This window comes from Nelusetta ayraudi, unplaced genomic scaffold (genome assembly GCF_046127955.1).
Source record: "Nelusetta ayraudi isolate G7.1 ecotype Tasmania unplaced genomic scaffold, CSIRO-AGI_Nayr_v1 ptg000190l, whole genome shotgun sequence".
Lineage (NCBI taxonomy): Eukaryota > Metazoa > Chordata > Actinopteri > Tetraodontiformes > Monacanthidae > Nelusetta > Nelusetta ayraudi.
The window spans coordinates 303,897-317,609 of NW_027466239.1; the positions used below are offsets into that span (position 1 = coordinate 303,897).

At 50.0% G+C, this 13,713-nt stretch overlaps 2 protein-coding genes across 41 annotated transcripts in view; one reads left to right on the plus strand and one right to left on the minus strand.

Annotated features, from left to right (window-relative positions):
* Positions 1 to 10,990, plus strand: part of agla (amylo-alpha-1, 6-glucosidase, 4-alpha-glucanotransferase a) — a 27,041-nt gene extending 16,051 nt beyond the window's left edge. For 3 of the 39 annotated variants that reach the window (XM_076015603.1, XM_076015602.1, XM_076015562.1), the window contains 21 exons: positions 64 to 214; positions 320 to 444; positions 537 to 649; positions 1,091 to 1,225; positions 1,602 to 1,732; positions 1,861 to 1,997; positions 2,723 to 2,856; positions 2,964 to 3,139; positions 3,511 to 3,613; positions 4,140 to 4,263; positions 4,884 to 4,985; positions 5,415 to 5,526; positions 5,648 to 5,783; positions 6,850 to 6,962; positions 7,049 to 7,260; positions 7,343 to 7,440; positions 7,524 to 7,611; positions 8,572 to 8,705; positions 8,856 to 9,775; positions 9,855 to 9,873; positions 9,971 to 10,990. In XM_076015603.1, coding sequence (XP_075871718.1) covers positions 64 to 214; positions 320 to 444; positions 537 to 649; positions 1,091 to 1,225; positions 1,602 to 1,732; positions 1,861 to 1,997; positions 2,723 to 2,856; positions 2,964 to 3,139; positions 3,511 to 3,613; positions 4,140 to 4,263; positions 4,884 to 4,985; positions 5,415 to 5,526; positions 5,648 to 5,783; positions 6,850 to 6,962; positions 7,049 to 7,260; positions 7,343 to 7,440; positions 7,524 to 7,611; positions 8,572 to 8,705; positions 8,856 to 8,973 — 2,442 coding nt within the window. In that variant the 3' untranslated portion in view covers positions 8,974 to 9,775; positions 9,855 to 9,873; positions 9,971 to 10,990. Of the gene's footprint in view, positions 1 to 63; positions 215 to 319; positions 445 to 536; positions 650 to 1,090; positions 1,226 to 1,601; positions 1,733 to 1,860; positions 1,998 to 2,722; positions 2,857 to 2,963; positions 3,140 to 3,510; positions 3,614 to 4,139; positions 4,264 to 4,883; positions 4,986 to 5,414; positions 5,527 to 5,647; positions 5,784 to 6,849; positions 6,963 to 7,048; positions 7,261 to 7,342; positions 7,441 to 7,523; positions 7,612 to 8,571; positions 8,706 to 8,855; positions 9,874 to 9,970 lie in introns of all 39 variants that reach the window. The other 36 variants (XM_076015592.1, XM_076015593.1, XM_076015582.1 and 33 more) reach the window with 36 other exon arrangements.
* LOC142881337 (putative ferric-chelate reductase 1) lies at positions 10,595 to 13,713 on the minus strand. Of its 2 annotated transcripts, XM_076015605.1 has the most exons (6): positions 13,104 to 13,713; positions 12,932 to 13,009; positions 12,046 to 12,122; positions 11,611 to 11,708; positions 11,424 to 11,514; positions 10,595 to 11,313 (listed from the first exon to the last, which is right to left on the minus strand). In XM_076015605.1, the coding sequence occupies exons 1-6, from the start codon at positions 13,330 to 13,332 to the stop codon at positions 11,254 to 11,256; spliced, it is 633 nt and encodes a 210-aa protein (XP_075871720.1). In that variant the 5' UTR covers positions 13,333 to 13,713; the 3' UTR covers positions 10,595 to 11,253. The 2 variants fall into 2 exon arrangements, with proteins under 2 accessions (XP_075871720.1, XP_075871719.1); XM_076015604.1 differs by having other exon boundaries at positions 10,595 to 11,514.

The following is a 13,713-nucleotide window of genomic DNA, read 5'->3' on the forward strand; positions in this document are numbered from 1 at the left end:
CTTACCTGCATACTGATGTTTGCAACCAGGGAACTCTCTCGTCTTATCGCGTCTTCTTCCCAGGTGTATGTAGACCAGGTGGATGCGGACATTGTGGCAGTGACTCGCCACTGTCCCAGCACACACCAGTCTGTGGTGACGGTGAGCAGGACGGCCTTCTGGAACCCCAAACACCACCAGTATGGCTCCGACGTGCCACCCATGTTCATACCTGGTATGTGGCGACGCGGTCAGCGTGTAGGACGGAGTCCACTCCATTGTTTCTCCTTTGGTCCAAATTTCTGAAGGTGTTTGGTGCGTATTCCTCTGCCGTCCTCAGGGAAGATCGAGGAAGTGGTGCTGGAAGCCAGGACCGTGGCACGGGACGCTGGGAGCTACAAGAAGGACGAGCGCTACATCAACGGCATGCCAGAGTACACTGTGGAGATCAAAGAACACATCCCTGTAAGCACTCCCGCCTCACATTCAGCCATGACCTCAATCGACCGGGCCCTCCATTCATACGCCGCTCCGTGTGCACTCTCACTCCTGCGTAGCTGGAGGAGAGCGCGGTGGTGAAGAGGGCTGGAGTCACCTCCAAAGGCAGATCAGAGTTTGTTCAGGAGATCACCTTCCAGAACCTGACGCCTGGCAGCGTCATCGCCTTCAGGTAGGACACACCGCCTTCTGCACTACGCAAGCGTGTCAGCATCCTCCCCTTTGCTGCAGCACTGCAGTCTCCTTTAAAAAAAATATATATGAGAGAGAGAGAGAGAGAGAGAGAGAGAGAGAGAGAGATCTACCTGTGTTACCAGGTATAACGCATGGTAACACAGGTAACTCGAAACAAGTGTGTATAGATATGTATATATATATATATATATATATATATATTTATATATATATATATATACATAATAAGTAATAACTGAAGAAGAAGAAGGAGAGAAAAGGGGGAAAATACAGTGAAGCTGTTGTCAAGTATGACATCAAGTCATCTGCAATGATTTTCGGAAGCGTCGCCACTTCCTCCTCCTGGTAGGTATCTTTTTTCAGTGGTTGTACAGTCATTGGGAACTACGCCACTGCTTCTGTGTCCTCATCCCCACAGGGTCAGCCTGGACCCCACGGCCCAGAGGATGGTGGGGGTACTGCGCTACTATCTCTCACAGTTCAGCCCAAAGTACAAGAAGGGCAGCGTGGCAGACGACAGCGTCCCGGAGGCACTGCAGAAACCACTGGCGCAGTGAGTCAGCGCCTTTCAACTTCCTGTGGAACTGGACCTCCTGTTTTCAAACATGCACCCAGATCCTCAAGCTGGAGGCAGGCAGGTCAAGATGGTACAGGAAAGCTTTGGAACCACCCAGTAGGTCTGCTGGGCGACCGGCTGACCCACTGTGGAACCAGGCCCACCGTTATAAAAAAAAAAAGCTCCTCAAAGCATCAAGAACCTCTTATTCCCCAAACTCAAACCTTTACACATCAATCAACCAATCAACTCTTCTTTGTACAGTGCGAAATTACAACCACAGGCGTCTCCAGTACTACAACTCCAGCTGGTCGTCTAACAGCTCAGCAATGAACCAGAACAATGTCTGTTGTGGCACCATTCTTCTCCACAGGCTGATGTCCACGCTGACGCTGGCCGACCTCAACGTCCTGCTGTTCCGCTGTGAGTCAGAGGAGCAGGAGGACAGTGGTGGCTGCTACAGCATCCCAGGGTGGGAGACCCTCAAGTACGCTGGACTGCAAGGTAGGAGGTGAAGAATGAGCATCCGGTGGACAGTTTGTTTCACCTGATGGTGGTGCAGGGAAGAGCACCAGTGCACACTGGGCTGCTGAAGAAAAAATAGTCCTTGCCAAAGACTGTTGTGTGTGCAGGTCTGATGTCCGTGCTGGCTGACGTCCGGCCCAACAACGACCTGGGCCACCCGCTGTGTGCCAACCTCAGACAGGGCGACTGGCTCATTGACTTTGTCTCCAGCAGACTGGTCCACAAGGAGGGTCCAGTGGCTCAGGTGAGGTGGTCCACTGGTCACTGTGAGCTGCACCTCTTGAGGGCTGCACAGGCTGCTCATGTTTCCATAAGCAGGCTCAAGACCCTTTGCTGTCTTCATGTTGAGTTTATCATTAGCGGAGCCCCTGTATTCGTCTAGTGCAGGGGTGGGCAAACTACGGCCCGGGGGGCCATATGGGGCCTGTTAAGCTTTATAATTCGTCTGAATTCGCCAACCTTGAAGAAGTTCTATGAATAATCAGTAAATCGTGAAATATCTGTATTTCCTCCATGTTTCCAGTGTTTTCAGAGTCATTTCAATAAAGAGCTCAACACCCTGGTGGGGCTTCAATGACACTGATTTGGCTGTAGCTTTGCTTTGGTTCATTTTCCATTGACATTAAATCACATTTTCTACCCATCCCATGATAGATTTTCCATTGAAACAAAGTCAGTGTCTTTGAAGCCCCATTTGGCTCTTTATTGAAATGACTCTGAAAACACACAAAAAAAAGTGGTTGCAGCTATTTTATGACTTACTGACTATTAATATCATAATTTCTTCAAGTTTGGCGGGCCGGCCGCATATGGCCCCCGGGCCATAGTTTGCCACGCCTGGTATAGATAGACCTGTAAAAAAATAAAAATAAAAAAAACATTTTCTGAGACCTCGACTGTTTACTACTGTTGTTAGCAGCCAATGGTTTGAACTCATGTTGGCCTACGTGTGTCCCTGGGTGTGTGCAGGTGGGCCAGTGGTTGGCAGCCATGTTCACCTACTTGAAGCACACCCCGCGCTACCTCATCCCTTGCTACTTTGACGCCATCCTGGTGTCCACGTACACCACGGCTCTGGAGGCCACCTTCAAGCTCATGTCCAGGTGGGTGAGGAGACCGCGGCCCCGGCGAGCCGTCGGCGGTCCCGCTCAGACCCACTCGCTCGCTCGCTCACTCGCTCACTCGCTCACTCGCGGTCCCGTTCCAACAGCTTCGTGCAGAACGGCTCCAGCTTGGTGCGCCACCTGGCGCTGGGCTCGGTGCAGATGTGCAGCGTGGGCCGCTTCCCCGCCCTCCCTCCTCTCTCCAGCAAGTTGGACGACGTCCCCTATCGCGTCAGTCCAATCACAGACGAGAAGGAGCAGTGCTGCGTGTCGCTGGCTGCAGGTACTTCCTCAATGAATGAGTGAATGATGTTTTATTTGGTGTGAATGACAGACAGACAGACAGACAGACAGACAGACAGCCGAGGCTGATGGTGGTCCTCCCCTTGTGACTATTGCATTGACAATCAGTGGTGGTGTTGGAGGCTGGGACGACATGCTTTTCTCCTGATCCCATCCTTGTACGATTTTTTTGGACCCCGGTTCAATTTAAATTGCGATTCTTCGGTATTGTGTGTGTGTGTGTGTGTGTGTGTCTGTGTGTGTGTGTCTGTGTGTGTGTGTGTGTGTGTGTGTGTGTGTGTTGTGTTGTCAATGACTTGTCAGCTTAAAGTCGAGATGACCATGAGTGAATGTTCTCCTCGACTGTCCAAGGTCTTCCTCACTTCTCGGCTGGGATTTTCCGCTGCTGGGGCAGAGACACGTTCATCGCCCTGCGAGGCCTGATGCTGCTCACCGGGAGGCACACTGAGGCTCGGTGCGTACGTGGCTCTGCAGCTGGCTCAATAACCGTTGGTTTATGTGACGGGATGGAGTGGTTATTATTTGCTTACAGCAGAACAAAGGTGCAGTTTTTTTCCAGACAGCTAAGAGCTGACCTTGTGAACTATGTGTTTAATAACCTGCCTTTCCATCCACTCCACTCTATCATTGGAAACTACATGTTCTCCAAAGGCCTTGTATTGAAACCCAAAGGTCAAGTGTGTAATATTTGGAGATTTTTCGGATAAACAGCGACGTGAAGTGGTTACATTTGAGACTGCAGTGCCTTTCACTCTATCTCCCTCAATGGAGCTTGCCAGTGAACTACAGTGGCCTGCGCACCCAAATCTGAATTCCGTTTTTTGTTTCTTGTCCATCTTCTTCTTTGTTGGTTTATTTTAGGAAGTGAGCGTTCACTCTAACTACCAAACGTGCTGTCAGGCAGCTGGATTGTACGTTTCTATCCTGCTGTCCTCGTCTCTTTGAGCCGCCCTGACTCTGAACTCCTTCTGCCACCACAGGAACATCATCCTGGCCTTCGCCGCCACACTGCGCCACGGCTTGATCCCCAACCTGCTGGGCGAAGGCCGCTGCGCTCGATTCAACTGCCGCGATGCCGTATGGTGGTGGTTGCAGTGCGTCCAGGTGAGAGGCTGCTGGGGAGGAGCCTGTGTACTCTCCCATGGTTGAGAGAACCTGGCTTATCCCTGCTTCTGCACAGTCTGACTGTCTCCTGCACAACTGCTTCGGTTGTTTGTTGTACTTGGATTGCTCTCTGTGTTTTTATAACTGCTGTATAGTTGATGATTGGTGGTTTGCTAGGTTTTTTTTAGTGCTGCAACAGTGTAGTTTCCCATTTTGGGATCAGTAAAGTACATCTATCTATCTACATCAATATCTATCTATCTATATCAATATCTATCTATCTATCTATATCAATATCTATCTGTCTATATATCAATATCTATCTATATCAATATCTATCTATCTATCTATCTATATCAATTTCTATCTATCTATATCAATTATATCTGTCTACCTATTTATCTATCTATATCAATATCTATCTATATCAATATATATATATATGTATATATATATATAGCTATCTATCTATCTCTATATGTCTATATCTATATTTACCTATATCTAATTATATCTATATATCTATACACATATATCTGTATCTATCTATGTACAGTCTATCTGTGCATATATCCAGATGGCTCTGAGTCCTCTGGCTGACTTGTTGTGCTGGTGTGCAGGACTACGCCAACCACGTCCCTCAGGGCCACGACATCCTGCGCTGCCCCGTGTCCCGCATGTACCCAACCGATGACTGTGAACCCTGCAAACCTGGAGAGGTGGTAGGTGCAGCACACACACACATACACACACACACACACACACACACACACACACACACACACACACACACACACCGACACATTTTCAAGCCACCAACACGAATGGATTTTGTGGTTGTATAATTCAAAAAATATATATATAGAACACATGTGCATTATGCACCTGTGGTCCATCATAGGACAAAGCAAGCTGGAAATGAGGTCTGGGTGAGATGTTGGCCAATGGCCAGGATCAGATTTGACCAGAATTCTGCCTTATGTGCTTCACACCGTTCAGTGGAAACTTTAGAAATGTGACTTTTATTTTGCTAAACACTGTCATGGAAACGCAGCTCCTGAGTGGAAGAATGATCTTGCATCCTATCACCACTGGCTCAGGTAAAGTGCATCCACATTTACACAGATTTCTACGATTGTTTGTGGGCACAGGAGCAGCCCCTGTATGATGTGATACAAGAAGCTATGCAGCGCCACCTGGAGGGAATCTGCTTCCGAGAGAGGAACGCAGGACCCAAGATTGACATGCATATGAGAGATGAAGGTAGAAGACCTTCACATTTTCTTTAGGTTTTTTACTTTTCACAAGTTGTGTTGGTCAGTGGAATGCTGCCGGTCTCCAGCCATCAGTTGTTGAGTGCCGACTCCTCTCTGCTCCTCGCCAGGGTTCAGCGTGACGGCCAGAGTGGAGCCCACCACCGGCTTTGTGAGCGGAGGAAACCGCTTCAACTGCGGCACCTGGATGGACAAGATGGGAGAGAGCGAGAGAGCCAGGAACAAGGGCATGCCCGCCACGCCACGGTAGCACACACACACACACACACACACACACACACACACACACACACACACACAGTCACTCTCTCAACAACATAAACCTCCTACGTTATCCGCTCGCACAATCACTGCAGATTATTACACGATAATAACTAATTATTACACTACATTGCTAATCTGACACACAGCGCCGTAACTGTTTGACTGTTGGGTTGTAAAATGTGGCTTGGGGGGGGGGTAGTGGAGCAGCAGCAGATGAATATAAAAAACACATCATGGGACATTTTTTCTGTTTTGTTGTGATTTTCCTCGGATGTACAAAGTCTTGGTCTGGTCTTGGGCTGTTCCTCAGTCTAGTCTCTGCATCCTTGGAAGGCTGCATTTTGAAAGGAAGTTGAGTCACAGCACTGCACGAAGGCTCCTCCCACTTCCCAAAAGTCCGAAGGACGCTCCAAATGCGTACTGGGAATGCGTCCTACTGTTAGCCCATTCCAAGGCTGCACCGCTACTATCCTTCACCTCCTGCTGTATCCCAGGATGCTTTGCGTGCTGCTGCAAAGCATCCTGGGATCCTGGGAAGTCAGCTGAAATTAGCGCCATCTACTGGCAAAGACACCACGTATAAATTGAAGTATTGAAATTTCACATCAAGTATTCAGTTTTTAACGCAGGGTTTTTACGCGTTGGCGCGAACCAATGGTTAGCTTGATGCTATGAAAACGTCACTTCCGGGGTTGGCCAGCAGGAGGGAACGGCGGTGACGCAACCAGGAGATACGCCGGAGGCTAGACCGTCCCAGGTGGTTACCAGAGGAGGCAGGGTTTGGTTGGTCCTTCTGGGCCGGGTCCTTGGGAGGACGCTTCCTTCAGACGGAGGATGCTTCCTTCGAAGGATGCAGACCCTGAATGGAGACACAGCCATGGTCTCCAACCCCAAATGTCTTGGTCTGGTCTCCATCTCGATGCTCTCTAGTCTTGATAAGGTCTTGGTCTGGGTTGGTGCCGTCCTGACTACAGCACTATGTCCCAGACTAAGAGATATTAAAGGGCTCCATCGGTGTGACTGAGTGTGTGTCCTCTGTGCTGTCCAGAGACGGAGCACCGGTGGAAATCGTGGGCCTCAGTAAATCGACCGTGCGCTGGTTGGTGGAGCTCCACGCCAAAGGCCTCTTCCCTTACGACGGAGCTCAGGTTCACAGGGACGGTACGACCGGCTCATAACCACCCAGACACCTCGGGAGAGAATCCGAGCACGCCGTGTGATTAACGCCGCCACCGCCGTCCTTCCAGGTCAGCTGGTGTTCGTCTCCTACTCCCAGTGGGACCAGCAGCTCCAGCAGTCCTTCGAAGCAGGGTTCTGGGTGTCCAGGGACCCTCACGACCCCAATGAGAAACGCCCTGACCTGGTGCACAAGAGAGGCATCTACAAAGACACCCATGGAGCGTCCAGCCCCTGGTGCGACTACCAGCTGAGGCCCAACTTCACCATTGCCATGGTGGTGGTGAGTACTGGTCGGGCCGAGGTCTCCCAGTGTGGATCCAGTGGGCTGTGGCGTGCTGCTCACCCTGCCTCTGTGCTGACAGGCCCCAGAGCTGTTCACCGTGGAGAGAGCCTGGGAAGCCCTGGAGGTGGCTGAGAAGAAGCTCCTGGGACCCCTGGGGATGAAGACCCTCGACCCTGAGTACTGCACTTACACTCGTATACACGCAGATTTGTCTGAGGGTGGCGCTCTCGCTCACCACGGCCTCTGTGTTGTCCCGCCAGCGACATGGTGTACTGCGGCGTCTACGACAACGCCCTGGACAATGACAACTATAACCTGGCCAGGGGCTTCAACTACCACCAAGGACCAGTGAGTGGAACAACTACGCTTCTACTGTAGCAGAGAGACCATTAACAGTACTTCTATCATTAGCACTATTTAGCTCTCTTTCAGTTTGTCATTATGTGGAACATAATGTAAGGGGAACCGTCACATGCAGTCAGGGGAACCAGCAGTTCTAGAAGTTCCTCTGAAGCATTACAGAGCTGCTGCTGCTGTTGGTTTAAAGGGCCAGCGTGTGATATTTGGAGATTTTGAAGAAGAAACTGCGACATCCAGTGGTCACATTTTAGATTGCAGCCTCTTTCACTCCCGGTCCCCCTCCTGAGCTTGCCAGTGAACTACGGTGGCCTGAGCACCCAGACCTGGACACCTCGTCCACCTTCTTCTTCGTTGGTTTATTTGAAGACTGGAGCAGTTGCTCTAAATACGAAACTCTATGCTGTCAGGCAGCTGGATTGTCCACACCAGGCTTCCTTAGAAATATGGCAGTGCAAGATGGCAGCTAACTGGGAGCACTGGGACCCTTATTGGTCTATGGAGAGTCTCATATATATATATGACAACTGTGTAAGGCAAGGAAAACCAAATTACTTCTACTGTACTGCGATTATATACCTATATTAATGTATTTATGGACTGTATGTGAAGTTATTCCAATATAAAAATCAGAAATTAACCAAAATTTTACACAATGGACCTTTAAATGTAATTTCTCATTTCATGCTTTCAAACTCATGACAGCAAACACAGCAATGCAGTTCTAAACATTTTTACATTTTTAAAATGGTGTTTGACATTTAATTGTTATAAAAAAATATATATATATTTTTTTTTATTGGACATCCAGATGTTTTTGCACACACAAAGCACCTTGAAGCACGTGCAGCTTAGTGGACCTTGTAAGTGGACCGGGGTCCATCAGGTCCAAGTCTGTCCTCATGCATGCAGTGCGTGGAACCAGACCCCATCGTCTGCGTGTGTTTGCAGGAGTGGCTGTGGCCGGTCGGCTACTTCCTGCGAGCCAAGCTCTACTTTGCCAAGAAGCTGGGAGACGACGCCTACAACGCAACCATCACCCTGGTCAAGAACATCCTGTCCCGACATTACACCCACCTGGAGAGGTACGACCGCCACACGCAGACTCCTTCACACAGGAGAAAGTCCCGACGAGTCCGGCAACCCCCTAGTGGTTAAATGGAGAATTTATTTCCCTTTGACTGAGACTGAAGTGTGTGAGAGTTGACGTGTGACTGCGCTCTGCTCCCTCTCAGGTCTCCATGGAAGGGTCTCCCAGAGCTGACCAATGAGAACGGCCAGTACTGCCCCTTCAGCTGCGAGACCCAGGCCTGGTCCCTGGCCACGGTGCTGGAGGTCCTCTATGATCTCTGAGTGGCTGCGGACCCTCCAGGAGCCCCCTACCCCACCCCCACCCCCACCCCCTCTGTCCTCTGTCATCACTTGGCTGTTGTCTTGTCTTGAGCTGCCAGCACTCACTCTCCTGCAGTATTAATACAGATACTTGAAATATTATTATTATTATTATTTTTATAGCTCTGAAACAATGGTCAAACCACTGTGGGTGCAAAACTTGAGCATTTTAAACGCTTCAGCAACCCCGACCTGATGCTGGCATGTGCACAGCGTCCATGTCACTGGTCACAGATCTTTTTAATACACTGTACATATCATTAAAAATGGCCCACACGGTGGCGCAGTGGTTAGCAGCACTGCCGCCTCACAGCAAGAAGGTCCTGGCTTCCATTCCCAGGGTAGTTTGCATGTTCTCCCAGTGTCTGCTGGGTTCTCCAGGGTTCTCACTGTGTCTGCTGGGTTCTCCAGTGTCTGCTGGGTTCTCCAGGTGTTCCCAGTGTCTGCTGGGTTCTCCAGGGTTCTCACTGTGTCTGCTGGGTTCTCCAGGTGTTCCCAGTGTCTGCTGGGTTCTCCAGGTTCTCCCAGTGTCTGCTGGGTTCTCCAGGGTTCTCACTGTGTCTGCTGGGTTCTCCAGTGTCTGCTGGGTTCTCCAGGTGTTCCCAGTGTCTGCTGGGTTCTCCGGGGTTCTCACTGTGTCTGCTGGGTTCTCCCAGTGTCTGCTGGGTTCTCCAGGGTTCTCCCAGTGTCTGCTGGGTTCTCCAGGTGTTCCCAGTGTCTGCTGGGTTCTCCAGGTTCTCCCAGTGCCTGCTGGGTTCTCCCAGTGTCTACTGGGTTCTCCAGTTGTTCCCAGTGTCTGCTGGGTTCTCCAGGGTTCTCACTGTGTCTGCTGGGTTCTCCAGTGTCTGCTGGGTTCTCCAGGTGTTCCCAGTGTCTGCTGGGTTCTCCAGGGTTCTCCCAGTCCCTGCTGGGTTCTCCGGTGCCTGCTGGGTTCTCCAGTGTCTGCTGGGTTCTTCAGGTACTCACTGTGTCTGCTGGGTTCTCCAGGTTCTCCAGCTTCCTCCCAAAGTCCAAAAACATGCATGCGAGGTGAATCGGAAACTCTAAATTGTCCGTAGGTGAGTGTGAGTGGTTGTGTGTCTGTGTGTGGATAGAGATAATGAAGTGGCCAAGGCCGGTGTGACCCTGCCCTCACTCTCTGACAGCTGGAGAGGCTCCAGCAGACCCCCGAGTCAGTCCCTGCTGGAAGAAGCTGGTATTGACGATGGATGGATGGATGTTAAGAATTGAAATGCCCTGCTGATGTTCCCACACAGTCTTCGCTCCAAGCTCCACGCCTGCCTCCACTCAGTGACAGCCGTTACCTCATTAGCACCGCCTCCCGCCTCCACCCAATGCCTTCATGCGGTCTTCCAGCTGCCTTCTCCTTCTTCCACCTCTCCTGCCCCACGAAGCCTTACGCTCGACTCTTTCATTGCATGTGTGTAGATCTCTGCTGCAGACACAGGGAGGTGGGTTGTGACCCTGTGACGGTGACTTTGTGTAGCAGCTTGGTGGTCAGTGTGAACCAGGAGAGGTCTCTGGTCCCTGGTGTTTGCGTCAGTGTGTGTTTTTGAAGAAAGATCAGTCCACACCGCTGCCGTTTCATCTTCTCGTCATACTTGGACAATTTTAATGGACACAACAAACAGAAACGAGCAATGCAACACGTCTACTGACCACGGCTCGCTCAACTCTCGCTCAACTTTTAACAAGTTGTTACGACACATATTTTACTAAGGCATCAAAGCAACGATCAGAAAGCAGGGAATTCGAGAACTTGCAGCACTTTTCTTATTTTTTTTTGCAATGTGCAATTGGTGTAGCAGTGGGGAAGATGTCCAGTAGCAATCTGGAGCCCACGCAGCCCTGTAGGGGGCGCTAGAGCTTCACCTCCCTACCCCCGTGTTGTCTCATCAGTGTGTCTGTCCTGTTGTCATGCTGTTGGCTTTGTGTTGCAGTTGCCGTCAGCCCAGAATAAACTGTTGTGAGACTCTGACACCGACGTTTGCTCTTCTCTCTGTGTTCATTTCAAGTCACAGTAGACTTGTCAACGGCAGCAGTCCCACTCCTGCCAAATAAACTGGATTATTACATGACATCATATTAGATTACATTGTATCGTATTAAATCATCTTGATGCAGAAGCCGCTGCGAGTAGAAATCTCCCAACAGGAAAGTAAGTCAAGGAAGGCCTGAGCATGAGTCCGGAGGATTCACCGTCAGGACGTCAATGCAGCTCCAGCATCAACGGCAGTGTTGTCAGCAACATGCAGACAGACTCAGAAGACTGATGGAGAGCAGCGCCAAGGGGGAGAGCACCTGAAACCAGAAGAGATCTGTGACCTTCCCACCAGGGAGGCAGGGTGTTGATGACAGCAGGGACCTCCAGCCAACCACACGGCAGCGTTCAGTCTGCAGGCGTCGCTCACCGCAGCCACAGAGTTCCCACTGCTGTCCAGCCTCAGGGTGCTGCTCTTCAGCTGGGTCCAGAAGGTGGTGTAGTCCTGGACCACGCTGGCACTGTGGATGAGGAGCAGACCGGTTGGTGATGAAGAGGCAGAACTGATGCAGGCTCAGACCTCCCGGGCCTGGACCACCGCAGCGGTCACTCTGTACCTGAAGTAGATTTCTCTGTAGTTGGTGCTGAGCGGAGCCTCCCAGCTCAGCTGGATCCTCCTCCTCTTGGCTGCTGAGGCCTGACTGACCGTCGAGTTCTGTGTGGGTCCACACAACAACTGTTAGTGTCTCAAACTCCAGCTTGGACCTTTAACTGTTGCTGTGATTAATGTCAAAATATATAGAATAAGCCAAAGAGGAGCTGCCATATACAGCAACACCCAGGACACTGCAGACAACAGATTAAAAACTGAAAAATGTCCTAAATGATATCCAAAAAAAAACACGTTATTACAGATGATTTCAATTAAATTCAACATTATTTATTATTTATACCCTAAAAGCATCCATATCTGACAGCAGATGTATTTGGTGCTAGTGTTTGAATGTCTTGCAGTGTTTTCAGCTCTTCTGCAATGCAATGTCCAGACATACTTGCATGTTTCTACAGTGGAGGGGGGTGAACTGGGTGGTGTTAATGTTGCAGAACTTTCCAACAGGCCACAGCGGATCTGGAACCACAAAGACAAACATCACGTCCTTAACTCATCTGCGTCACTGCAGATTATCTTGAGGGGTTTTTGTGCTGGTGCACGATGATACATTGTTTTTTAATCTGTTGCCTGGGTAATCACACAACTGATGTTTGCAGTCAATCAATCAATCAATCAATCAATCATATTTTATTGATAAAGTGCTCAATCCAATCCAAACGTTGATTACATAACCAAAGAGAAAACAGTCAGGGTATTAAGATTTGGATTATTTTCCGTGCTCTCTCTCTCTCTCTCTCTCTCTCTCTCTCTCTCTCTCTCTCTCTCTCTCTCTCTCTCTCTCTCTCTCTCTCTCTCTCTCTCTCTCCTCCACTTGTGTTCTATTACAGATCCTGGTCAGGTGGAACCAGCTGCAAACGATCTGCAATCAACACACCTGCTACTACAGGTGAGCTGAGACACTGCGTCCCCCCCACCCCCAGACTGCAGCACATCCTGTCGAGTCAGCAGCGGCTGTTACTCCTCATGCTTCTGAACGGTGGATCAATCCTGCCTGCCTGTTCTCTGCCAGGTTAGCCAAGTGTTGACAAGTGTTGACTGCTCATCTGGCTGCCTGCTGGTGTTTGTGTTTTTTACTACGTAGCTTCGACCTCTGTCTCTGCTTACTCGGGTTCAACACAACCACCTAACAAATGGTTTGAATGTGAGCACTTTGCATAGCTGGCAAGAAAAGTGCGATATAAAATCAAGTCATTACTATCATTGCTTCTCTTAATCAAAGAGCAAAGCGACGCCACAACCGTCCCACAGGCTGGACTGTGTCTTACCGTTTCCCTCCATACTGCGGGCCTGCAACATGAAGCCCTGAAACTCTGCAGAGACGCCACCTGACACCTCCAGGGTCACTGCAAAGAGACAATAAGTTGACCCTGACTCTTGAGCATCTTTCTCAAAGTATCAGCGAATGCAGTTGGGCAGTTGATGAAGAGAAAAACCCACCTGTGATGATTCCACCAGGCCTGAAGGTGGCACTAGAGGTGGACAGTGTGAACGGTGGGGAGTTGGTCGAGGGACTGAAGGGTGGATGATAGGGCATCATGTCTCCACAAGAGAGCGCCAGTGAGCCGTTAGGGAAGCACTCACACACCTCCCCAAACATCCCACAAGCCATCAGCAGCAGAAGCAGGATGGTGTGAGGAGACATCTGAGGAGACGTCTGAGGAGACATCTGAGGAGACAAAGACACTTGGTTAGCAGCTGAGGAGATGAGTGCTGGCTGTGAGGGTCATTCTGGCTGAACTGTGAACCTTCAGTCAGACACAGACCTTGTAGAAATACATACAGTATGTTGAAGAGCTCCCATACGTGCTCTCTACAAAATGATGAGGCACTACCTTACAATAAAGCAGTTGTAGGCGCCTGATGGAACGGCGGTGGTGGACACCAGAGGCGTAGAAAACTGCTCTTAGCTTTCAGGAAGGTCTGGGAAACCTTGAGACTGCCCAGAGAGGAAGGCATGGATACACCGGACAAAGACTGAAGATGTTTTGAGGCAATGGAAGGACCTCTGAGAAGCTTCTGAAGCTGTTGTAGAGGGTCTTTCAACCTT

Excerpts from the sequence above, each read along its gene's own strand:
- LOC142881337 (XM_076015604.1), bottom strand. The coding sequence starts at position 13,332 with ATGTCTCCTCAGACGTCTCCTCAGATGTCTCCTCACACCATCCTGCTT. Across the intron at positions 12,123-12,931 it reads CCGCAGTATGGAGGGAAACG|ATCCGCTGTGGCCTGTTGGA; the intron begins GTAAGACACAGT and ends TTGTGGTTCCAG. Across the intron at positions 11,709-12,045 it reads TCCACTGTAGAAACATGCAA|AACTCGACGGTCAGTCAGGC; the intron begins GTATGTCTGGAC and ends GGACCCACACAG.